We start from the raw sequence: 27,034 nt of genomic DNA on the forward strand, positions 1-27,034 counted from the left end.
CACATGTCAAATAAACAATTAAGAAGATATTTTGAAAATGAGCCAGAACCTCTTTTGTAACTTGAAATTGTCAGTCTTTACCTGACCTGTGGTTGCGCAGTGGATCAAGCGTCAACTTGGAACACTGAGGTTGCTGGTTCAAAACCCTGGCTTGCCTGGTCAAGGCACATATGGGAGTTAATGCTTCCTGCTCCTCCCCCCTTTCTTTCTCTCTCTCCCTCTCTCCTTTAAAAATGAATAAGTAATTAAAAATTAAAATAAAAAAAGAAATTGTCAGTCTTCATAAAGACTGAGTTGATGTCCTTAAATTAGCTGCTAAGGGTAATACATGTTTTTCTAAATCAATATTGTGGTAATTCCATTTCAGCAATTGCAGAATTATTTATCTCAATATTTCAAATGTATATGACTAGCTAAGAAACTCCAGTCATGTAGCTATTCAAATCTGATCTGCTTGGACATTTTAGATATAATCCTTGGTGCTTTTGATCAGAATTTAATAGTAAATAACAGTTCTAAAGAATTTGAATTCTGGACATTGGTCGAGGGAGTCAGATGGTCTCTTATACAAATATTATGACTTATTTCATATGCTCAGAGTGTAGATGTATCTGACACACTCTGAGAGTGTAAATGTTATTTTATTATATCATCAATTCTGGATGATTTAAACTACATCTTCATTGTTATAAGCAATGCTCAATAACTGGTTTCATGGATAGTACAATGGTTCATTTTATTCTCTTCTTTGTTCACTAACAGAGATAGTAGGCTGTTTTATTTTATTTATTTCTGAGTCACCTGTGACCATTTCATTTAAAAAAGATGTTTTACTGACAGGAAAATGATCAGATTCTACTCTTAAAATAGTAACTCATTGATGTGGACTGACCAAGTGTTAAATCCTAGCAATCACGTACTTCGCTAAGTTCTGACTCAATGAGGTACTCTGACCTACATACTATACAAGTTACTAGAAATAAAATAGACAATTTGAGACTTTGAGCATATATTGAATTTTGAAACATCAGGGGGGAAAATATACCATACTATTGGGCTATTTTATCATCTGTGAAAACTGCCAGTTTTTGATTAGAGTTCTGTTGGAGTAGCAGTTATCAAAGGGGAAGGAGTTAAATCTCAGAGAGAATCATTGGAAAATGCCTATATCTTTGTCTTGGAATGAAAACCTAAACAGAAGTCCAAACAAATGGTTCTTTAATGTTTAAAAAGTTCTATAAAGAAAGGGGAGAAGATGACTCAATGCATATAAAGTCAAATAGACTTTCCATAGAATTTTTAACTGCAAACAAACAAATGAAGTTCAAGATTCTGCCCCAAAACTTCATCAATAACATATCCCCTTTAAAATTATAAAATTCTTTCAATTTTATGTAGAAGGATTATGTTATAGTTAAAGATACTGTGGTGCTCTAATAAAGATCCTTGGTATTTAATTTTGTGTTGTAAAATAACTTCAAAGACTTGATACTAGAAATGGTACAGCCATTTACTCCCTAAAGTATGCTTTATGTTCAGGGTAAATCTATAATCTCCTTTATCTAGATCTTATTTATTTAACTCCAAAGAAGGTGCCCCGAAGAGATGTCCATTGAGATGTTTAAGAAATAGTAAAATTAGAGACAAATATGAGATGCCACTATGAGTTTTGAAGTATCAGATAGAAAAAGATGATGGCATTGGGAGCCATAATATCCAGACATGAAAATTTTGTTTGCAAATGTCTGCAAGTACTCATGATCTTTGATGACTGTATGCTTTCATAATTACTACTAAGCAAATAACCTTTAACTCGTGTTTATGGAATTAATCTGTAGTATTTATATCAGTTCCTTTGAACAAAAAGCTCTTTTATCTGCTTGGTGAAAACAAACATGACTATGAATTATTTCAATATGCTGAAACAACATTTCATTTAAAGTATTTCCTATATTTTGGAGCACTGCCAACAGAGAACACCACCTAAGCTAAGTATTTTCATGTTACCTCTGGTTCTTTCTCCTGGTACTGCTAGCTGCTCCCCTGGGGATTAAAATAATTTACAAAACAAGGCTGTATCTTGCTAGGTCTTCATTCCAAAACAGGACACTCTCTTTTCTCCAGCAGCTATGTGGAAGGAACTTTGAATTATTTCTACCACCTAATGGTAACTTCAGATATGCCAACAACTGAGTTTCATTTCATTAACATCAGTGGAGAAATGAGTGCCTATAAGCATCCTCTCAGGACAGACCTGCATGTATGCTCAATGGCTGTTTGTCTAGAGACCCATCATTCTTCATTTATTCTGGACTACGGTAGGGTGATTATTTGAATTGTATAATGCAAAGAAGCAGTCAAGCCAACATCCACTTTCTTATGAATCCACAACCACTAGAACCTCTGCTTATTTTTTTTTTGTTTTTTGTTTTGTTTTGTTTTTTAATTTTTTATTTATTCATTTTAGAGAGGAGAGGGGGAGAAAGAGAGAGAGAGAGGAGAGAGAGAGAGAGAGAGAGAGAGAGAAGGGGGGAGGAGCTGGAAGCATCAACTCCCATATGTGCCTTGACCAGGCAAGCCCAAGGTTTCTAACTGGCGACCTCAACATTTCCAGGTTGACACTTTACCCACTGCGCCACCACAGGTCAGGCGAACCTCTGCTTATTTTGACTGTACAAAATGGGTTGCTTCTACAGTTCATTGTTGTTGCTTAGTGTCTCATCTCTAATGGCACATTTTGAGCATAAAACATCAACTAAGGCCAACAATATTGGGGGGGGGGGTTCTGTCCTCAAAAGGTTCTACCCTGGTTCTACTACTACATAGTCCAGGACAATGTAGTAGTAATCACTAAAATGAAGGTATTGGGCTAAACCATCTCCAAAGTTCCAGCCAATCAAAAACTTTATTAAATTATCTCTTCATATTTTAAATAAATTTTTGACTTTCTGAGTTTTACATGATGGTTGGTGTTTAGAGCATAGTATGTTCAATAGTATTGAATTAATTTAAAGGTTTTTTTTTTTACTTGGATGTAAAGTTTCTATACATCTTTTTATGTATACACACACACCCTTTTAAAATAAATTAGGTTTTTTTTTAACCTACAATGGCTGATGTACAATAAAGTGTGAGACAGGACCCAAGAGTCATTTCAAAGTAGCAACGCAAACCAAAGAATTTTGAAAAATCATCAGAGATTATTAAACACCCATCCATGAACATTGTCACATCAATTCAGTTTTTTAAAAATATATCTTTAATGATATCAGAGATGTATGGACTAAAGAAATATAAACGGAAGAATTTCGAAAGATAAAACAAGATTTCTGGGGGAAAAAATCAATTATTTTCTTCAATATGGTGCAGTAACACAGTAAGGACTCTGAGCGCCGCTGTTCACCAACCAGGCGGAAGACGCGCCAGAGCTACCGAGCTTTTGCAGTACAAAGAAAAGCCAGACTGAGACAAACTCTTCTCCGAGAGGCATTAACTCAGTCCCATGTTCTCCTGGATTTGGGGCTCCTTTCCCGAATACAGAGGGCTCCACGCGAACACGCCAGCATCCAGAAGTACAATACGAGGTAGCCCAGGATCTAATGATCTGCAGGACAACAATGGCGGCTCCGAAGAGGGGCCGGGATTACAGAGGGTTCATTCTGCTTTCCATCCTCCTGGGGACCAGGAGCGAAGCTTGGGCAGGACACATTCTCTATTCTGTGCCAGAGGAGACAGAAAAAGGTTTTTTTGTGGGTAATATCGCCCAGAATCTGGAGCTGAAGCCCCGGGAGCTGGTGGAGCGCGGAGTCCGCATCGTCTCCAGAGGTAGGACGCAGCTTTTCGCTCTCAATACGCGGAGTGGCAGCTTGGTCACCGCCAGCAGGATAGATCGGGAGGAGCTCTGCGCTCAGAGTGCGCAGTGTCGGGTGAGTTTTAACTTTCTGATGGAAGATAAAATGAATCTTTACCCTGTAGAAGTGGAAATTATGGATGTTAATGACAATGCTCCTAAATTCCTGACGGAAGAAATGAATGTGAAAATAATGGAGAATACAGCCCCTGGGGTGCGGTTTCCGTTAAAAGAGGCTAGGGATCCCGATGTAGGCACAAACTCCCTCCAGAGCTACCAGCTCAATCCCAATAGCCACTTCTCCCTGCTTGTGCAAACTGGAGAGGATGGAACTAAATATCCGGAATTAGTGCTAGAGCGGGCGCTGGACCGGGAGGAAGAGGCGGTTCACCAGCTCCTCCTCACAGCCTCTGACGGTGGTGACCCACCCTTATCTGGCACTGCCCACATCCAAATAACAGTGGTGGATGTGAATGATCATGCACCCGTCTTCTCTTTGCCCCAGTACCAAGTAACTGTCCCTGAGAATGTGCCCGTGGGCACAAGACTGCTCACGGTAAATGCGATCGACCTAGATGAGGGAGTCAATGGGGAAGTGACATACTCTTTTTGGAAAATGACTCCAAAAATTCTACAGATATTCCAATTGAACTCCCATACAGGAGAATTATCAACTTTAGAAGCCCTGGATTATGAAGAATCCAGTTACTATGAAATGGAAGTTCAGGCTCAGGATGGTCCTGGTAGTATGACGAGGGCTAAAGTAATGATCACCATTTTAGATGTGAACGACAATGTCCCAGAAGTGACTGTAACATCTGTAAGCGACTCAATCCCTGAAGACACTCCTCCTGGAACAGTGATTGCTCTTTTCTATCTTCATGACCGAGATTCCGGAGAAAATGGTCAGGTGACCTGCACTATTTCAGAATATCTGCCTTTTAAGTTAGAAAGATCAATAGACAATTATTACAGATTAGTGACAGCAAAATACCTAGACCGAGAAATACTCTCTGTGTACAACATTACACTGAAAACCACAGATGGCGGGACCCCACCCTTGTCCACAGAAACTCATATCTCTATGAAGGTGGTGGACACCAACGACAACCCACCTTCCTTTCCCCACTCGTCCTACTCTATCTATGTCCCTGAGAACAACCCCAGAGGTGCCTCCATCTTCTCTGTGACTGCACATGACCCCGACAGCGACAAGAATGCCCAGGTCACCTATTCCCTAGATGAAGACACCATTCAGGGTGTGCCTCTATCCTCCTATGTCTCCATCAATTCTGACACTGGCGTCCTGTATGCATTGCACTCCTTCGACTATGAGCAGTTCCGTGACTTGCAACTGAGAGTGACCGCACATGATAGCGGGGACCCACCGCTCAGCAGCAATGTGTCACTGAGTCTGTATGTGCTGGACCAGAATGACAATGCACCGGAGATCCTGTACCCCACCATCCCCACAGACGGTTCCACAGGCGTGGAACTGGCACCCCGCTCCGCAGAACCCGGATACCTGGTGACCAAGGTGGTGGCAGTGGACAGAGACTCAGGCCAGAACGCCTGGCTGTCCTACCGCCTGCTCAAGGCCAGCGAGCCAGGGCTCTTCGCGGTGGGGCTGCACACGGGCGAGGTGCGCACTGCGCGGGCCCTGCTGGACAGAGATGCGCTCAAGCAGAGCCTGGTGGTGGTGGTCCAGGACCACGGCCAGCCTCCTCTGTCAGCCACCATCACGCTCACTGTGGCCGTGGCTGACAACATCCCAGATGTTCTGGCTGACCTGGGCAGCCTCAAGGTTCCACCTGATTCTGGTGCCCCAAGCCTCACGCTGTACCTGGTGGTGGCGGTGGCTGCGGTCTCCTGCGTCTTCCTAGCCTTTGTCATCATGCTGTTGGCGTTTAGGCTGAGGCGCTGGCACACATCCCGTCTGCTCCAGGCTTCAGGAGGGGGATTGGTGGGTGTGCCCTCCTCTCACTTTGTGGGCATGGACGGGGTGCAGACTTTCCTGCAGACATATTCCCATGAGGTGTCCCTCACCGCGGACTCAGGGAAGAGTCACCTGATCTTTCCACAGCCCAACTACGTGGACACGCTCATCAGCCATGAGAGCTGTGAGAAAAAAGATCCCTTGTTAACAACCATAGATTTTTATGAATGTCAGGATGAAGCCCAAAGTATTCAGGTGAGTTCATTCATTTATCTTTATATCCTCAAGGAATTATATCTTGATTGTTTTGTGAAGCTCATAATTTGAAGATGGAGTTAAAAGGTTTTGAAAAACTAAAGCATACCCTGGCTGGCAGTGTTGTGTACAGAGCATTGTCCAAAGCACCGAAGTCACCAGTTTGAGCCTTGGGTCCCTGATTGATCCTGGTGGCTCAATCCCAAGTATACGGCTCAAACTCTAGGTTGCTGGTTCAAGACTTGGTCTGAGTCCTGGTCAAGGCACTTATGAGAAGCAGTCAATGTATGCAAAACTAAGTGGAACAATAAGTTGATCCTTCTCTCTCTCAAAAAAACCCACGAACGCATGTTAAATTGTTTATTTCAGTGTTGATACTTTAACAGACAACACTTATTAACAGAATTTGGTATCATTTCCATAGTAAATGCCTTTGGAAAAGATTGCAAGTGGGACTATCACATATTTATACCTTCTACTTGATATTTATATTTTCCACTTTTTTAAATGAGAGACAGACAGACAGACAGATCTGGACAGCAAGGGAGAGGGATGAGAAGATCATTTCTTAGTTAAGGCAGCTTAGCTGTTCATTGATTGCTTTCTCATGTGTGCTTTGATGGATGGGGGGGGGGTCCTTCTGCCAAGCCAGTGACCTTGAGCTTCAAGCCAGTGACCTTTGAGCTCAAGCCAGTGACCATGGGGTCATGTCTATGATCCCATGCTCAAGCCAGTGGCCCCGTGCTCAAGCTGGTGAGCCTGCGCTCAAGCCTGATAAACCTGCACACAAACTGGTGACCTCAGGGTTTCAAACCTGGGTCCTCTGCATCCCAGGATGACACTCTATCCACTGCACCACCACCTGGTCAGGCTATATTTTCCACTTAGTATTAATTCATGTAGTTTTTAAGTAAGAATGAATCATGTCTTTCTCATTGTACTAGGTTAGCAGAAGCCGGATTCTTTTTAGATCAGATTTATAAAAGGCACTTGCATATTGTTTCCATCTAAAGGGTTTTTGTGTGTGTGTCTAGCACAAGGGTTGGGAAAGTTTTTGGCTGAGAGAGCCATGAACACCACATATTTTAAAATGTAATTCCTTGAGAGCCATACAATGACCAGTGTACATTACATGTTATCCAATAAAAATTTGATGGTGTCCCGGAGGACAGCTGTGATTAGCTCCAGCCACCCGCAACCATGAACATGAGCAGTAGGAAATGAATGGATTATAATACATGAGAATGTTTTATATTTTTAACTGTTTTTATTAAAGATTTGTCTGCAAGCCAGATGCAGCCATCAAAAGAGCCACATCTGGCTCGCGAGCCATAGGTTCCCAACCCCTGGTTGAGCATCTGCCTTAACATACCTCAACTTGATGGCCTTGAAAAGGCTTAGTTGCTTTATTATCTATTTAAAAAACAATAATCTGTTAAAGCCAGGTCCTGGTGGAAGGTTGGGTAAGTGCCTGATGAAAGAAAAAAACGTGTGTGTCAAGCTTCACTAACATCTATAGCAATGACAGGCATTGATTCTGCCACACTGAAGGTCATTGTTCAAAACCAGTAAAATAGGACATCAAATAAAGTTTTTTCAAGTATTATAAGTGGCATTTTTGAAATAGGCAGATACATATTTTACTACAAAATTCCTCTGTGCAGTTTTAGTGCTGCAGCCATGTAAAGTGTGACTGTGGGCTCTCCAAGGACAATATTAGGGATGCTGGCTTTATGAAACAAGTATCTCACATACTCAAGTCCTAGACCAGTAGCTGGACTTTATTTATTGAGTCTTTTAAAAAATTCAGTCCTAAATAACCTAATCTGAAACTAAAATTTAAGTACAGCTCAATACATCTATTGATTAGCATCTGGAAGGGGTTGTTGACAAGATAATCTTGTTTGCTGAGACCTTTTTAGTGTTAATTTAAACAATGTTTTCTAGCATAGGGTTGTGTTTGTGGTATTTTCCATATAAAGAATGTGTGCAATTGTGTGAGTATATTTTATATATTTTGCAGTGTTCAGATGTACAATCACTTGGGAAGCAGTGTTACCAACAGCCTTTAAGGCATAAATGTGGTTACCAGGTATTTTGAAAAAGAAAATTCTCTTATCAAATTTATTAAATGCTTTAAAAACATGTTTTAAACAAAGGGGAGAAAATGTCACTAAAGTCAGTGAGCTACTGCAAATAAACTTTCTAGGAACTATTTCCTTCATTTGAAGTCATTATGGGGTGTTATATAAGTACAGAGTGGGAGCCATGCCTCAGTGCAATAAACCATGTTTAGTGACTTTTGTGTTACAAGGTGAAATATTATTTCCCTGACAACTTTTAGGATTGATGTTACATTTCATAACTAGTAAAATAATTTTGCAATGGGAAGGAGAGGGATAGGGTAACTCTTTTCTGGCTACATTATTTCCTTGACTGAGATACCAAAATTTAAAATCAGGTAATATTAGTATAAGTAAATCGCTAAAACAATTTTTGAAGAAAAGAGGTATTTGGAGGTAAGTATAAATTCTGGCCTTTTTAAAACAATTTCAACATAACTGATACTCTCTGAATAAAGTGAAGTGACTCAACATGGAAGTACCCAAAAAAGTAAAGAAAAACAAGAAAAAAGCATCAAACTTTACCAATATATTGCTAATTAATAAGTATTCATAATTATTGTACTCTGAGATCGTTCAGACCAAGTCTGCGTTCTGGTCATCTCTCTATTACTAGTGCGGATTTGAGAGTTGCGGAATAATTATGTTAACTTATAGAATTTGTGTACTAAATCTTTGTGATTTCTCAAAAATTTGGAAAGTTGGGATAAAGAATTTCTAATGGTACAAATTAAACATTATTAGATATATAAATATAAAAATGTTAAGTTCGGCACACAATTATAATTACTGTAACTGGTTACTGAAGCAGCAGAGGCTGCAGTTTCCCAGTGAGGACTCTGGGCGCCGCTGTTGGCCAGAGTGGAGAGCTTGGCGCTGGCTATCGCCTCGCGCAGCCGCAGCTCACCTTCCTCGGCTCAGACTCGCTACGGCGAGCTTTTCCACCGCTTCCTCTTCTGGAAAAGAAGAAACTCTGACCCCCACGCAGGAACTAAAACAAGTTCGGAGCTCCGGACATCTGCGACACAGAGATTATTTGCCATCCGGCGTCTTCAGGCCGGTGAGCAAGCTGAGGGGGGAAGAGGAATGGGGAGCGGCGCTGGGGACAGGGCTTGGGCTGAGCGGCGACTGGTGCTCTTTCCCTTTCTGCTGTCTTTGTTCTGCCCGGCGCTCTCGGAGCCGATCCGCTACAGGATCCCCGAGGAAATGCCCGAGGGCTCGCTGGTGGGGAACCTCGCCAAGGACCTGGGACTCAGTGTCCGCGAGTTACCGACTCGAAAACTGCGCGTCAGTTCTGAGAAGCCTTACTTCTCTGTGAGCGCAGAGCGCGGGGAGTTACTCGTGAGCAGCAGCAGGCTGGACCGGGAGCAGATATGCGGGAAGAAGCCAGTTTGCGCCCTGGAATTTGAGGTGGTCGCTGAAAACCCGTTGAACTTTTACCACGTGAACGTGGAGATCGAGGATATTAATGATCACACCCCAAAATTCATGCAAAATTCCTTTGAGTTGCAAATAAGTGAGTCCACCAAGCCTGAGGCACGATTTATATTAGGATCTGCCCATGATGCAGATATCGGTACCAACTCACTACAGAATTACCAGCTCAGTACCAATGACCATTTCTTACTCGTGAATAAAGAGAAAGTCGATGGTAGTAAATATCCTGAGCTAGTGTTGAAGATGCCTTTAGACCGGGAGGAACAGAAGTCCTACCACTTGACCTTGACTGCTTTAGACAGTGGAGATCCAACCCTTAGCAGCACTGCACAGATACACGTCCTGGTGACCGATGCCAATGATAACCCTCCAGTGTTCAGCCAAGAGCTGTACAGGGTGGGCCTTCCTGAAAACGTGCTTCCAGGCACCACTGTGCTTCAAGTGATGGCCACCGACCAGGATGAAGGAGTGAATGCTGAAATCACCTTCTTTTTTACTGAAGCAGGCCAGATCACCCAGTTTGACCTGAATTCTACTACAGGGGTAATTACTACTAAAAATACGTTAGATTTTGAGGAAGTCAAAGAATATTCCATAATTTTGGAAGCAAGAGATGGTGGAGGAATGATTGCCCAATGTACCGTGGAGATAGAAGTCCTAGATGTAAATGATAATATTCCAGAAGTGATATTCCAGTCTATATCAGATGTCATTATGGAGGACACTGGTTTGGGAACACACATTGCTTTACTTAAAATCCGTGACAAGGATTCTGGACAAAATGGAGAAGTTACTTGTAAATTAGAAAGTGATCTTCCATTTAAATTGCTAACTTCTTCGAGAAACACATATAAATTAGTGACAGATGGAGTTCTAGATCACGAGCAGACACCAGAGTACAATGTCACCATCACAGCCACTGATAGGGGCAAGCCGCCCCTCTCCTCCAGCACCACCATCACTCTGCACATCACCGATGTCAATGACAACGCTCCGGTTTTCCAACAGTCAGCCTACCTGGTCCATGTGCCAGAAAACAACCCGCCCGGTGCCTCCATAGCGCAGATCAGCGCCTCCGACCCCGACCTGGGACCCAATGGCCGCGTCTCCTACTCCATCGTGGCCAGCGACCTGGAGCCGCGCGCGCTGTCGTCCTACGTGTCGGTGAGCGCGCAGAGCGGGGTGGTGTTCGCGCAGCGCGCCTTCGACCACGAGCAGCTGCGCGCCTTCCAGCTGACACTGCAGGCGCGTGACCAGGGCTCGCCCGCGCTCAGCGCCAACGTCAGCCTGCGCGTGTTGGTGGACGACCGCAACGACAACGCACCTAGGGTTCTGTACCCTGCGCTGGGGCTGGATGGCTCGGCACTCTTCGACACAGTGCCGCGCGCGGCCCAGCCTGGCTACTTGGTCACCAAGGTGGTGGCGGTGGATGCAGATTCGGGACACAATGCTTGGCTGTCCTACCACGTGCTGCAGGCCAGCGAGCCCGGACTGTTCAACCTCGGGCTGCGCTCGGGCGAGGTACGCACAGCGCGAGCTTTGGGTGACAGGGACTCGGCCCGCCAGCGGCTTTTGGTCGCTGTGCGCGACGGGGGACAGCCGCCCCTTTCGGCCACCGCCACGTTGCACCTCGTTTTCGCTGACAGCCCTCAAGAGGTACTGCCAGACGTCAGTGACCGTCCCGCACCCTCTGACCCCCAGGCTGAGCTGCAGTTTTACCTGGTGGTGGCCTTGACCTTGATCTCCGTGCTTTTCCTGCTCGCGGTGATTCTGGCGGTCACCATGCGCCTGCGACGCTCCTCCAGCCCCTCTGCTTGGGGCTGCTTACAGCCCGGTCTCTGTAATAAGACTGGACCTGTGGTTCCCCCCATCTACAGTGAAGGGACTTTACCTTATTCCTACAATCTGTGCGTTGCCCAAGCTGGAAAAACAGAGTTTAATTTTTTAAAATGTAATGAGCAGTTAAATTTAGGACAAGACATACTTTGTGGTGATTCATCTGGGGCCTTTTCTCCACTTTGTAATTCCAGTGAGTCAACTTCCCATCAGGTAAGTCTCCTTTAAGCACACCATGCTTCTTATGGCAACCCAGTTCTCCAAATCACAGGAAAACGTACACTTTTCAAATCTAAAAGTTGTCTTAAGAAAGGAAGGTGAAGTAGGGGCAATTATGTGTCTTTTAGGGATATCTTACCAGGCTCAGATTTATGAAGCAGTCAGGGTGTGGGTTTATCTACAAAAGGAAACATTATACAATGCTATACACTCTTTTATAAGAGCTTATGAAAATTTTCCCTAAATTTTTCTTCCTATCTCTTAATAGGTGATTTTTTTCCCGCTTGAACATACTGTAAATATAAAAGTTGGCAATAATTTAAATAAGCCCTTTAAGCAAAAAAGTAATAATAAAATGCTAAAATTAGATGTGTTTCTTAACTGACCTGTTGTAACTCTATGCAAGGTACTGTTTGTGTGTGTTTGTGTGTGTGTGTGTGTGTGTGTAAAATTCTTTGACTTAGGTTCATTATGCTCTTCAGAAGATAAAAGCATATTCTTTCTACTTCTAGCATGGGTTTTTCAGGAATAATTTGTATTGAAGCTCATTCCATAGGCTCTTCCATCAAAGAAAATTCAGTATTTTGAACTGTCTTCTTTTGAAAACTTAAACTAATATAGCTATAGCTATAGTCTAGTTATTCTATCTCTAGGGAGGAAATAGGATTCATTAAATTTTAAAGAAAATCACTAACCTGGTGTGTAAACAAGTATATACAAAAGATAATGAAACGTTCTTTCAGCCTTTTGCTAGATTTTTCCTTAGCAACTGCTTCAATTAATGGTCACTGTGCAAACTGCTGAGGAGACATTTATTTGTGTTGGCACTTTTGACTTCTTAGTGATAATTATGTGTTCCTTACTTTTATTGGTTTTTTAAATCAATACTCATAAATCAGTACTCATAAAAATAAAAGTAACTTTAGAATATATGCCTACCTTAAGAATTGAATTCTTATTTAAATTGTAATAATCTTTCATTGTGGGAAGAATGGAATGAAGATGTACTTTTCATTGTAAATTTATTTTTACCTTTCAAATGTTTTCAAAACGAAAAAAGATAAGTAACTTGAATAAAATAGCAAAATAGTACAATCTCTGAAAAACTTGAAAGTAAAAAAAGCTAAATTTAAATCTTTACAGGATTAATTTGAAATAGTGTGTAATTTAAAATGACATTTTAAAATAAAATTTAAAATAGAAACCTTACTATTAATATAATGACTAGATTAAACCAAATTAAACAACTTCTGAGTCAATCATCTCCAGTAGGTCTATTTTAGTCTGAGTGAATTAATTGCCAGTGGCAACTAAAGTTTTTACTTATTTTTTAAAAAGAAAATAAAGATATTTATAACAAAGCTTAGGACACAATAAATAAAATTTAATAATTCATTTTTAAAACAGTAAATGTCTTCCAGAAATATGAGTAATTTAACGTGATGCTAACCCATAAATCTGATTATTTTATAATAGTTTGTAAGACTTTAGCCCTACTTCATCCCACGCTTCTTGGCCTTACTTTTAAAATGTGAATTCATGGACAAATTAAATGCAAAACAAACGAAAGCAGTATTTTTTTTTTTCAGTAATCTGATAAACAGTATTACAAATCTAAGTGGGTGCAGTAACTGTTTAGGGCTCTAAGTGCCGCTGTTCACCTAACTTGGAGATAAATGTAACCAAACGCCATCCGGATACTCAGGGCTCCCACCTCACAGAGACCTGCAGATTCCGCAAACCAACTGCAGGGCTGCAGCGATACTCCGTCCTAAACTTGGGACATCCCAGCTTTCGATAGGATGTAGCGGCAGCAAAAAGGTAAACAAGACACATATGCCCAATGAAGATTCGGAGTGGATTCCATAGCGAAAGAACAATGGCCGCTCCAAAGAATTCCGGAGGTCGCAGAGAGCTGGTCCTGCTATGCTTGCTCCTGTGCACGCTCTGGGAGATCGGGAGGGGACAGATCCACTACTCGGTGCCAGAAGAGAGCGACAAAGGATGCTTCGTGGGTAATATCTCCAGGGACCTCGGGCTGGAGTCGCAAGAACTGGCGAAGCACGGAGTTCGCATCGTCTCCAGAGGTAAGACGCAGCTTTTTGCTCTAAACCGGAAAAGCGGCAGCTTGGTCACCGCGGGCCGGATAGACAGGGAGGAGCTCTGCGCCCAGAGCGCTCCGTGTCTGGTAAATATCAACATCCTGATTGAGGATAGAGGAAAACTTTTTGGGATAGAAATAGAAATCACTGACATCAATGATAATAACCCAAAATTCCAGACAGAAAATCTGGAAATAAAAATTAACGAAATCGCTGCACCAGGCACACGTTATCCACTCCCAGAGGCTATAGACCCGGATGTGGGCTTGAATTCCTTGCAGAGCTATCAGCTCAGCCCCAACCACCACTTCTCCCTGGACGTGCAAACTGGAGACGACGGAACTATAAACCCAGGGCTGGTGCTGGAGCGCGCCCTGGACCGCGAGGAAGAGGCTGTTCATCACCTGGTCCTCATGGCCTCCGATGGCGGTGAACCTCGTCGCTCCAGCACAGTGCACATCAGAGTGACAGTAATGGATATGAACGACAATGCCCCGGTGTTTGCTCAACCGATTTACCAAGTGACAGTCCCAGAGAACGTGCCTCCTGGCACCCAGCTGCTTACTGTAAGAGCTAATGACCCAGATGAGGGAGCCAATGGAGAAGTGGCCTATAAATTCTGGAAAATTAGTGAAAAACAGTCTCTGTTATTCCAGCTTAATGAAAACACTGGGGAAATATCAACAGCAAAGAGTCTAGATTATGAAGAATGTGCATTTTATGAAATGGAAATACAAGCCGAAGATGTGGGAGCTCTTATGGGAAGAACCAAAGTGCTCATTTCGGTGGAAGATATAAATGACAATAGACCCGAAGTGATTGTCACCTCTTTACTCAGTCCAGTCCTGGAAAACACTCCTCCTGGAACAGTAATTGCCTTCTTGAATGTTCATGACCGAGACTCCGGGAAAAATGGTCAAGTTGTCTGTTACATACATGATAATTTACCTTTTCAATTAGAAAAATCAATAGATAATTATTATAGATTAGTGACATGGAAATATTTGGACCGAGAAAAGATCTCCATGTACAATATCACAATGATGGCCTCAGATCTAGGAACCCCACCTTTGTCTACTGAAACTCATATCACCCTGCATGTGGCAGACACCAATGACAACCCACCCACTTTCTCTCGTGCCTCCTACTCAGCCTATATCCCAGAGAACAACCCCAGAGGGGCTTCCATTTTCTCTGTGACTGCCCATGATCCTGACAGCGACAAAAATGCTCAGGTCACTTATTCTCTGACTGAGGATACCATCCTGGGAGAACCTCTCTCCTCTTTTGTCTCCATCAACTCTGACACAGGTGTACTGTATGCACTGCGCTCTTTCGACTATGAGCAGATCCGAGATTTACAGCTACTAGTGACTGCCAGGGACAGTGGGGACCCTCCACTCAGCAGCAATGCGTCACTGAGTCTGTTCATTCTGGACCAGAATGACAACACGCCTAAAATTCTGTACCCTTCCCTCCCCACCGAGGGCTCCACTGGAGTGGAGCTGGCACCCCGCTCTGCAGAACCCGGCTATCTGGTGACTAAGGTGGTCGCGGTGGACAGAGACTCGGGCCAGAACGCCTGGCTGTCCTACCGCCTGCTCAAGGCCAGCGAGCCAGGGCTCTTCGCGGTGGGGCTGCACACGGGCGAGGTGCGCACTGCGCGGGCCCTGCTGGACAGAGATGCGCTCAAGCAGAGCCTGGTGGTGGCGGTCCAGGACCACGGCCAGCCCCCTCTCTCGGCTACTGTCACACTCACTGTGGCTGTGGCCGACAGCATCCCAGATGTCCTGGCCGACCTGGGCAACATCAAGAACCATGCCAACTCTGATGATTCGGACCTCACGTTGTACCTGGTCGTGGCCGTGGCCATTGTCTCCTGTGTCTTTCTTGCCTTTGTGGTTGTTCTGCTGGCGCTCAGACTATGGCGATGGCACAAGTCTAGTTTGCTTCAGGCTTCAGGCAGAGGGTTGGTGGGCCTGCCTGTCTCTAGATTTGTGGGTGTGGAAGGAGTGCAGGCTTTTCTACAGACCTATTCCCATGAGGTCTCCCTCACTGCAGACTCGGGGAAGAGTCACTTGATCTTCCCGCAGCCCAACTACGCAGACACGCTCATAAGCCATGAAAGTTGTGAAAAAAATGATTCTTTGTTAACATCCATAGATTTTCATGAAGGTAAAGATGAAGCTGCTTCTGTTCAGGTGAGTTCAGTTTTTATTTCTATTTATTTCTCAGATAAATTATATTTTCTAAATAAATTTATATGTTTTAAAAACCATTGTGAAGAAAGTTTATAAAATTTTTAAAAACTTGGGGTTTATTTTAATGGTGATACTATAAAATTGAGCGCTAATTATCAGTTTGTTTCATCTGCTTTCCAAAAGATTGCACATGATTTTTTAAATGTGAACTCCCAACCTTTTAAAGCCTTCCACTATAATTATCACTTACCACTTATTCACTTAAGAATTGCCCAACTACAGAAGGTACATTGTTTACATGTAGAAATACATATATAATTTATAAACTAACTTAGAACTGAGAGAAAATTATTGAGACTCCTAAATCCTTGGATTAGTGTAGCAGAAATAAAATACATCACAGAATTTTTAGCATTATATTTAGAGTTTGAACCTAAAACTAAATTCCAAAAGATTCCTTCACTTTAAATGTCTTTTCTGAACCTTGAAACTGCATTAGTTCCCTTCAGAACTTTAATGCTTATTATATTTTAAAATGTAAACATATTTTAAATAGTAGATCCAGGTGAGAGGTTCGACTGGTCCCTAAATGTTGAGTTTGTGTGTCAGTGGTTACCCAGGTTCATATTGATGGAGTCATAGAATATAAAATGTAAATTAGTCATTGCTGCCCTAGCCAGATAGCTTAGCTGGTTAGAACATTGTCCTGATATGCCAAGCTTGTAGGTTCTACACCCAGTCAGGGCACATACAAGAGTCAACTGGGAGTGCACGGATGGGTGGAACAACAAATCAGTGTTTCTCTCTCCCCTTTTCTCTCTATCTAAAATAAGTTTGTTTGTTTGTTTTGTATTTTTATGAAGTGAGAAGTGTGGGGGGTTGGCAGACAGACAGACTCCTGCATGCGCCCGACTGGGATCCACCTGGCATGCCCATCAGATGGCGATGTTCTGCCCATCTGGGGCATTGTTCTGCTGCAACCGGAGCCATTCTAGCACCTGAGGCAGAGGCCATAGAACCATCCTCAGTGCCCGGCCCAACTTTTATCTCATGGAGCTTTGGCTGAAGGAGGGGAAGAGAGAGATAAAAGGAGAGGGGAAGAGAGAGAGATAAAGGAGAAGGGGAAGGGTGGAGAAGCAGATGGGCACTTCTCCTGTGTGCCCTGACCAGGAATCAAACCCAGGACTTCCACACGCCGGGCCGATGCTCTACCACTGAGCCAACTGGCCAGGGCCTAAAATAAGTTTTTAAAAAATAGCCATTGTGGGTCTGGGCTGATTGGCTCAGTGTTAGAGCATTGACCCAGCGTGTGGATGTCCTGGATTTGATTCCCAGTCAGGGTACACAGGAGAAGCACCCATCTACTTTTCCCCTCTTCCCCTGCCCTCCTTTCTCTCTTCTTCTCCTCTCCAGCAGCCATGGCTCTATTGGAGCAATTGGCCCAGGGTGCTGAGGATGGCTTCATGGCCTCCACCTCAGGCGCTAGAGAATGGCTCTGGTTGCTATGGTCCCAGATGGGCAGAGCATCACCACCTAGTGGGCTTGCCAGGTGGATCCAACTGGGGCATATGCAAGAGTCTGTCTCTGCTTCCCCTCCTCTCACTAATTTTTTTTAAAATAGCTATTGCTCCTCCTCCTAAAAACAAAACAATGAAATCATATTTGCAATTAAATGTCATTTTAAACAGTTGAAAATGGTATGATACAGAAGACTATGTTTCAGTAGAGTTCTCATAGTAAGAGAGTTTGAGAATGTTGGCTTAAAGAACAGAAGTTTCATGTACACAAATTCTACACAAGCTAATCAATTCAACTAAAAATGATTCCGTCTGAACTACATGTTTGTCTTCTGTATTCCTTGTTATAGCACTTTAATGAAGCTAACTCCTGATCTGTAATCAGGAGAAAGTGGAAAATACAATGAATCATTTGTTAGTAATAAAAAAGACAATTTTCAAGGATAGTGCTGTGTTCCCTCCAATTTGCATATATAGTGGGTGGGAGGTAACTATATTTTCTGTAGTGTTTGTAGCACAGTCCTTTTAAAGGGACAACTATGTATATTATCAACACTTTGCAATTTTAAAGAGTCTGTGGAAATTTTTCATGATAGAAAAGAAAATCTTTACTGTGGATCAAAAAATTCACTAATTGTCAAAAATAATGAAAATGAGGTAAAATAATTAGAACAAATATCTCTATATCCAGTAAATTTATTTAAATAAACTTACCATGAGTTCACTTCCTCCAATTCCAAAGTCATTACTTCAGTATAATGTAGGTGTATAAATAAGGAAGTAATGCAGCCTACTGGTATATCCCTTTGTGACTTTATATTGAAGAATATATAAACATTTCCCCAATAAGTTTTAAAAATAAACTTAATACTATATTGGATATGGCATAAGCCAAATAATTTTGAAATATGAAGAAATTAGAGTAAATCATACTTTGACTACCTCACAAAGACAGTTTTTACTGAGTACGTACTTTCTGAGGTAGTCAGGAGAGTAAAAAGAAAAAAATTTTAGACAGTATCGATACTATCAGGAGGAGGAGATGTTTGAGGATTGGCACAAAATTGCACAACTTTGCCAGTAATTTCAACAGTACTGATGTTCTCTTAATACATGTGGTATAAAATAACAGTAACTATGTAGAAATGTTGGGGAAAAACATAAGAATTAATAAAATAAAATTGGAAATTATTTCACATGTCATAGCTAATAAAGAGAATGAGTTTGTGAAATCAGAGTTGATAAACTTTCTGAGGGCAATGCCTGTGTCTTTCCATTGTTATATTGCCACTAACAAGAGCAGAACTTTGCACAAGGCAAGAGTTCAATGTATGTTTGTAAAATGGTGAAAGCAACGCACCAATACAATGTGGGAAAAAGTAGATTTACAGTTGTGAGTACATGAAACGCAGAGTTTATTCTTGTACTATTATTTATTTATTATTGCATTATTTTCTACTTGAGCAACTGTAGATCTACTTTTGCCAAACCGTGTATATGTAGGTTCGGATAAAAACCCAACATCATATATCTAATAATTTGACAACAAAAGTAAATATGCCTTAAAGAAAGCCTTATAATTTAAGGTGTATATATATTAACAAAACAAACATGGCTTGTTCAATCCAGCACAGGGTTGTAATTACTGTAACTGGTTACTGAAGCAGCAGAGGCTGCAGTTTCCCAGTGAGGACTCTGGGCGCCGCTGTTGGCCAGAGTGGAGAGCTTGGCGCTGGCTATCGCCTCGCGCAGCCGCCGCTCACCTTCCTCGGCTCAGACTCGCTACGGCGAGCTTTTCCACCGCTTCCTCTTCTGGAAAAGAAGAAACTCTGACCCCCACGCAGGAACTAAAACAAGTTCGGAGCTCCGGACATCTGCGACACAGAGATTATTTGCCATCCGGCGTCTTCAGGCCGGTGAGCAAGCTGAGGGGGGAAGAGGAATGGGGAGCGGCGCTGGGGACAGGGCTTGGGCTGAGCGGCGACTGGTGCTCTTTCCCTTTCTGCTGTCTTTGTTCTGCCCGGCGCTCTCGGAGCCGATCCGCTACAGGATCCCCGAGGAAATGCCCGAGGGCTCGCTGGTGGGGAACCTCGCCAAGGACCTGGGACTCAGTGTCCGCGAGTTACCGACTCGAAAACTGCGCGTCAGTTCTGAGAAGCCTTACTTCTCTGTGAGCGCAGAGCGCGGGGAGTTACTCGTGAGCAGCAGCAGGCTGGACCGGGAGCAGATATGCGGGAAGAAGCCAGTTTGCGCCCTGGAATTTGAGGTGGTCGCTGAAAACCCGTTGAACTTTTACCACGTGAACGTGGAGATCGAGGATATTAATGATCACACCCCAAAATTCATGCAAAAATATTTTGAGCTGCAAATAAGTGAGTCCACAGTACCTGGCACGCGATTTATATTAGAAGTAGCAGAAGATGGAGATATTGGCATAAACTCTCTGCAGAATTATAAACTCTCTCTCAGCCCTAGTTTCTCATTGATAAATAAGGAGAAACAAGATGGTAGTAAATACCCGGAACTGATATTGGAGAAACCCTTAGACCGGGAAAAACAGAGTTATCATAGATTAGTTCTCACGGCCTTGGATGGTGGAGATCCACCTCTAAGCGGCACTATTGAGCTCCGGATCCTGGTCACCGATGCCAATGATAACCCCCCTGTATTCAACCAGAACGTTTACAAAGTCAGCCTTCCAGAAAATGTGCCCCCAGGCACCACTGTGCTGCAGGTGTCAGCCACTGACCTGGATGAGGGTGTTAACTCAGAAATAACTTATTCCTTCTACAGGACCGGGCAAGTCTTCCATCTGAATTCAAAGAGCGGGAAAATTACCACGTTAAGGACACTAGATTTCGAAGAAATTAAAGAATATTCTATAGTAGTGGAAGGAAGGGATGGTGGAGGACTGGTTGCACAATGCACAGTTGAAATTAACATCCAAGATGAAAATGACAACAGTCCAGACATTACATTTCATTCTCTAGTGGAAATGATTCTGGAAAACACAGTGCCGGGAACGCTAATTGCTTTGATCAAAATACATGATCAAGATTCTGGAGAGAATGGGGAGGTTAATTGTCGATTAGAGGGTGAAGTCCCGTTTCAGATCATCTCTTTGTCCAAAACTTCATATAAATTGGTAACAGAAGGGATCCTGGACCGAGAGCAGACTCCGGAGTACAATGTCACCATCACAGCCACTGATAGGGGCAAGCCGCCCCTCTCCTCCAGCACCACCATCATCCTGCACATCACCGATGTCAATGACAACGCTCCGGTTTTCCAACAGTCAGCCTACCTGGTCCACGTGCCAGAAAACAACCCGCCCGGAGCCTCCATAGCGCAGGTCAGCGCCTCCGACCCCGACCTGGGACCCAATGGCCGCGTCTCCTACTCCATCGTGGCCAGCGACCTGGAGCCGCGCGCGCTGTCGTCCTACGTGTCGGTGAGCGCGCAAAGCGGGGTGGTGTTCGCGCAGCGCGCCTTCGACCACGAGCAGCTGCGCGCTTTCGAGCTGACGCTGCAGGCGCGTGACCAGGGCTCGCCCGAGCTCAGCGCCAACGTCAGCCTGCGTGTGTTAGTGGACGACCGCAACGACAATGCGCCAAGAGTGTTGTACCCGGCGCTGGGGCCCGACGGCTCTGCGCTCTTCGACACAGTGCCGCGCGCAGCGCAGCCCGGCTACCTGGTTACCAAGGTGGTGGCGGTGGATGCAGATTCGGGACACAACGCCTGGCTGTCCTACCACGTGCTGCAGGCCAGCGAGCCCGGACTGTTCAGCCTCGGGCTGCGCACCGGAGAAGTGCGCACCGCAAGAGCTTTGGGCGACAGGGACGCGGCCCGCCAGCGGCTTTTGGTCGCTGTGCGTGATGGGGGACAGCCACCCCTCTCAGCCACCGTCACACTGCACCTCGTTTTCGCTGACAGCCCTCAAGAGGTACTGCCAGACGTCAGTGACCGTCCCGCACCCTCTGACCCCCAGGCTGAGCTGCAGTTTTATCTGGTGGTGGCCTTGGCCTTGATCTCCGTGCTCTTCCTGCTCGCGGTGATTCTGGCGGTCGCCCTGCACCTTCGTCGCTCCTCCAGCCCTTCCACCTGGAGCTGCTTTCAGCAAGGTCTCTGTGTCAAGTCTAGTCCTGTGATTCCCCCCATCTACTCTGAAAGGACTTTACCTTATTCTTACAATCTGTGCGTTGCTCAAGCTGGAAAGACAGAGTTCAATTTTCTAAAATGTAATGAGCAGTTAGGTTTAGAACAAAACATACTTTGTGGTGATTCATCTGGGGCCTTTTTTCCACTTTGTAATTCCAGGGAGTCGACTTCCCATCGTGAAACACTAACAGCGGTGAGTTCTACTTAAATGTCTAGTCCTTTTTATCATCTACCCAATGTTCTGTGTTTTTATGAAAATATGCTACATTTCCATGTCTAGTGAGTTGTCTTAGGGGAATTATAGCCTGTCAAGAAGCTGTGCTTCCATTTGTCAAGGGGAGTGGTCAATTGAGAGTTACAATGAACCATAAAATAGTTATCGTACCAAGTTTGGATTTACAAAGCAGTGAGAATGTGACCATTTTTTTACAGCAAAGATATTGTACCAATTTGTTACCTTTTTATTTTATTTTTTCTTTCTTTTTTTTAGTGAGAGGAGGGGAGTCAGAGAGATAGACTCCCACATGTGCAGTGACCGGGATCCACCTGGCAAACCCATTAGGGGGTGATGCTCTGCCCATCTGGGGCCTCCTTTTTTCAGTTATTGAAATTTACCCACTAATTGTCTCATTTTAAACATATTTAAATTTTTATTATGGTCAAACATTAAATTTAAAGCACACAATCATTTAATTCACCCTTTAGACAAAAGAACATGCTACTAGGTATTTTCCTTCACTGATTTTGCTGGTACTGTTTCTGCCCTTTTTTATGCCTATTCTTTATGTCTAGTTTCTTATATGTACCTGTTTATAATTCTTTGAACCCTTAAAACTGTAAGAAAAATACTCTGTGTTTTGTGTGTGTGTGTGTGTGTGTGTGAGAGAGAGAGAGAGAGAGAGAGAGAGAGACAGAGAGAGACAGAGAGAGAGAGAGAGAGAGAGACTCAATGAACTCACCAGAAGGTCCAAATAATTATCTAAGTTCCTTTAAGTTTTCTTGAATGCAAAATATTTCTCTTCCTCTTTATAGTTATTAGAAGGAGAGACTTGATAAAAGAAAAGGAAATGCTACTGCCTGTATCACTTACTCTCATTTCTGAACTATATTTTTTGAAGAAGATACAGGGGGAAAGTCCATAGATGGGCCTTATCATTTGGAGCCTTAAACAGTAGTGACTAGAAGTTTTTTCATCATCATTGTATCCATAGGAGGTGAGGAGAAGGCTACATTTTTACTTTTAAAGAAAAAACTTCTCATTTCATGCATATGCAAAGCTCCCATTAAATAAGCCTGTCTTTTGCTCGGTTTCCCTTAGGAGCTGCTTCAGTAAATGGTGTCTTTACAAACTACTGAAAGAAATTTCTTATGATGGCACTGACTTTTTCCTTTCTAGTGGTAATTTGTCTATATTATTACATAAGTTTCAGTGACTCTTAGACTAAGAAGTTTAAGACTACTTTTTTTAAATTGCATGATTTATTGATGAAAGAATTGAAATGAAAACCTGCTTTTCAGTGTATGTTCATTTAGGAAACTTAAAATTTTTGAATTGGCTTGAGTTTTACAATCACAAATATGTAAAAATTCTAACCCAATACTTTCAAAATTTAGCAATATTGGGTCAGAAAGTCTATTACTATTGCCTAATTAAAATAATTTTTGTAAATAAATTTTTAAGAAAAACTTACTCAAGAAATTTTATTCTATCAAAATAACCCAATAAAATAATTTCAAAGTGAAAAATCTATTCATATATATTCATTCATAAATTATGTAAGATACATACATGTCTAAAATTTAAAATAGAAAACCAATTCTACCCAGAATTAAAGTTAACCTGATATTAAGAAAAATGGCGATTTAATAATACACTTAATAGAAATTTTACTCCACTTTATTTCCAACTAAGATATCCATAAAGATGGTTGCTTTTGAAATATGAATGTAAGAAACAATTAGAGACATCTAAAATCATAATTAGAAGAGAATAGTGTTTTCTTTCAATAATCTGTGATAAGTACTGTGTTATGTTATTTCGGTGAGTGTAGTAATGGCTTAGGACTCTGAGCGCCGCTGTTCACCAACTCTAAGAAAAGCTCAATCAGCTCTCCGTTGGATGTTAGAATCTGCAACTACACAAAGCCCCGCAGATCCCACAAACCGTCTCCTGGACTGCAACAAAACTCAGCCTCATAACTTGGGACTTTCTGGGTTTCCCTGAGGGAAAGGATTACCATAATTTGTGGGAGGAAAAAAGAACCTAAGGAGTAAGCGTGCACCGAAAGCAGTCTGAAAAAAAATCCGGAGAGAAGCAACAATGGCGGCTCCAATGAATAGCCTACACCACGGTGGAATGGTCCTGCTGTGCCTTTTTCTGGGGAGGCTGTGGGAGATCCGGGCCAGCCAGATCCGCTACTCCGTGCCTGAAGAGACAGTAACAGGCTATATCGTGGGCAACATCTCCAAGGACCTGGGGCTGGAGCCCCAGGAGCTGGCAGAGCGCGGAGTCCGCATCGTTTCCAGAGGTAGGACGCAGCTTTTCTCTCTGAACCCGAGAAGTGGAAGCTTGGTCACCGCAAGCAGGATAGACAGGGAGGAGCTCTGCGCTCAGAGCGCGCGGTGTCTGTTTAACTTTAAAGTCTTAGTTGAAGACAGGGTACAACTTTATGGAATAGAAATAGAAGTCACTGATATAAATGACAATGCCCCAAAATTCCAGGCCGAAAATCTGGAAATAAAAATTAACGAAATCGCTGCACCAGGCACACGTTATCCACTCCCAGAGGCTATAGACCCGGATGTGGGCTTGAATTCCCTGCAGAGCTATCAGCTCAGCCCCAACCACCACTTCTCCCTGGACGTGCAAACTGGAGACGATGGAACTATAAACCCAGGGCTGGTGCTGGAGCGCGCCCTGGACCGCGAGGAAGAGGCTGTTCATCACCTGGTCCTCATGGCCTCTGACGGCGGTGAACCTCATCGCTCCAGCACAGTGCACATCAGAGTGACAGTAATGGATATAAACGACAATGCCCCGGTGTTTGCTCAACTGATTTACCGAGTGACAGTCCCAGAGAACGTGCCTCCTGGCACCCAGCTGCTTACTGTAAGAGCTAATGACCCGGATGAGGGAGCCAATGGAGAAGTGGCCTATAAATTCTGGAAAATTAGTGAAAAACAATTTCCATTATTCCAGCTTAATGAAAACACCGGGGAAATAGCAACAGCAAGGATTCTAGATTATGAAGAATGTGCATTTTATGAAATGGAAATACAAGCTGAAGATGGTGGGGGATTGAAGGCATGGACGAAAGTGCTCATTTCGGTGGAAGATGTCAATGACAATAGACCTGAAGTGATCATTACATCTCTGTTTAGTCCAGTGAGAGAAGATGCTCCTCGAGGAACAGTGATTGTTCTCTTTAATGTTCATGACCAAGACTCCGGGAAGAATGGCCAGGTTGTTTGTTCCATTCAGGAGATCCTACCTTTTCAATTAGAAAAATCAATAGAAGATTATTATAGATTGTTGACATCCCAACTTCTTGACAGAGAAAAATTCTCTGAATATAACATCACATTGACCGCAAAAGACAGAGGAACACCACCCCTGTCCACAGAAATTTACATCACTCTGCACGTGGTCGACATTAATGACAATCCACCCTCTTTCTCTCAAACCTCCTACTCAGGCTATCTCCCTGAGAACAATCTTAGAGGCACCTCCATCTTCTCTGTGACAGCCCATGACCCTGACAGCAATAAAAATGCCCAAGTTATTTACTCCTTGGCCGAAGACACCATCCAAGGGGCCCCTCTCTCCTCTTATGTCTCCATCAACTCAGACACTGGTGTGCTTTATGCGCTTCGCTCCTTTGACTATGAGCAGTTTCAAGATCTTAAAATGCAGGTTATAGCAAGTGACAGCGGGGACCCACCACTCAGCAGCAATGTGTCACTGAGTATATTTGTGCTGGACCAGAACGACAATGCACCAGAGATCCTGTATCCTGCACTCCCCACTGATGGCTCCACGGGTGTGGAGCTGGCACCCCGCTCTGCCGAGCCTGGCTATCTGGTGACTAAGGTGGTGGCAGTGGACAGAGACTCAGGCCAGAACGCCTGGCTGTCCTACTGCCTGCTCAAGGCCAGCGAGCCAGGGCTCTTCGCGGTGGGGCTGCACACGGGCGAGGTGCGCACTGCGCGGGCCCTGCTAGACAGAGATGCGCTCAAGCAGAGCCTGGTGGTGGCGGTCCAGGACCACGGCCAGCCCCCTCTCTCGGCCACCGTCACGCTCACCGTAGCAGTAGCTGACAATATCCCAGATGTATTGGCTGACTTAGGCAGTCTTGAGATTCCTTCAAACCCGGAGGCCTCGGATCTCACTTTGTACCTGGTGGTGGCTGTAGCTGTGGTCTCCTGTGTCTTCCTCGCCTTTGTCATCGTCTTGCTGGCGCTCAGGCTTAGACGTTGGTACACATCACATCTGCCCCAGCCTTCAGGAGGCGGACTGGCTGGCACGCAGGCTTCTGCTTTTGTGGGTGTGGATGGGGTTCGGGCTTTCCTGCAGACCTATTCCCATGAGGTCTCCCTCACTGCGGACTCGAGGAGAAGTCACCTGATCTTCCCCCAGCCCAACTATGTGGACACGCTCATCAGCCAGGAGAGCTTTGAGAAAAAGGATCCTTTGTGCCTTTCAGATGATTCCAAGTTCCCTATAGAAGACACCCCTTTGGTTCCAGTGAGTTCAGTTTTTTTCCGTTTACTTTCTATTACAATTGACTTCTATCCAAGTGTTCGCATTTAAGGTAGGATATGTTCATATTAACATATTTTTCACCATTTACATTTTCACTGGGTTCAGGGTATGGTGGCCCAGGCGTGTAGTCCCAGCTACTCGGGAGGCTGAAGCAGGAGGATTGCTTGAGCCTAGGAGTACTGGGCTGTCATAAGCTATGCCGAGCACTGTTTGGCATCAGTATGGTGATCTCCTGGGAGCAGGGGACCCACCAGGTTGCCTAGGGAAGGGTGAACCGGCTCAGGTCAGAAACATTTTCACTGGACCCAATTTTTAAAAAGATTTTATTTATTAATTGTACAGAGAGAGGAATGGGTGGGGGAAGAGCTAGAAGTATTAACTCATAGTTGTTTTATTTTAGTTGTTCGTTGATTGCTTGTCATATGTGCCTTGACCTGGCAAGCCCAGGGTTTCAAAATGGTGACCTAAGCATTCCAGGTTGACGCTTTATCCACTGTGCCACCACAGGTCAGGGTGGGCCCAATTTTTGTTCTAACATTTGTAGAAGGCATTTTATTGGTTACATCGCTGATATAATTTTCATTTCCTCATAATAATTAACTTGGTCAATGACACCTTCCTCAAGGAGTGCTCTTATG

General features: G+C 43.7%; 1 protein-coding gene across 16 annotated transcripts in view; it reads left to right on the plus strand.

Annotated features, from left to right (window-relative positions):
- The window catches only part of LOC136333521 (protocadherin gamma-C4), a 172,513-nt gene that overhangs the window by 52,991 nt on the left and 92,488 nt on the right, over window positions 1-27,034 (plus strand). Inside the window, exon 1 of one of the 16 annotated variants that reach the window (XM_066272755.1) lies at window positions 3,459-6,041. The exons of 11 other annotated variants lie outside the window; for them this stretch is intronic. In XM_066272755.1, the coding sequence (XP_066128852.1) occupies window positions 3,600-6,041 (2,442 nt within the window). In that variant the 5' untranslated portion in view covers window positions 3,459-3,599. Of the gene's footprint in view, window positions 1-3,458; window positions 6,042-9,083; window positions 11,651-13,376; window positions 15,960-19,251; window positions 21,828-23,761; window positions 26,379-27,034 lie in introns of those variants that run through there. 4 more of the 16 variants (XM_066272775.1, XM_066272754.1, XM_066272773.1 and 1 more) reach the window with 4 other exon arrangements.

The sequence above is a fragment of the Saccopteryx bilineata genome, chromosome 4 (genome assembly GCF_036850765.1).
Source record: "Saccopteryx bilineata isolate mSacBil1 chromosome 4, mSacBil1_pri_phased_curated, whole genome shotgun sequence".
Classification (NCBI taxonomy): domain Eukaryota; kingdom Metazoa; phylum Chordata; class Mammalia; order Chiroptera; family Emballonuridae; genus Saccopteryx; species Saccopteryx bilineata.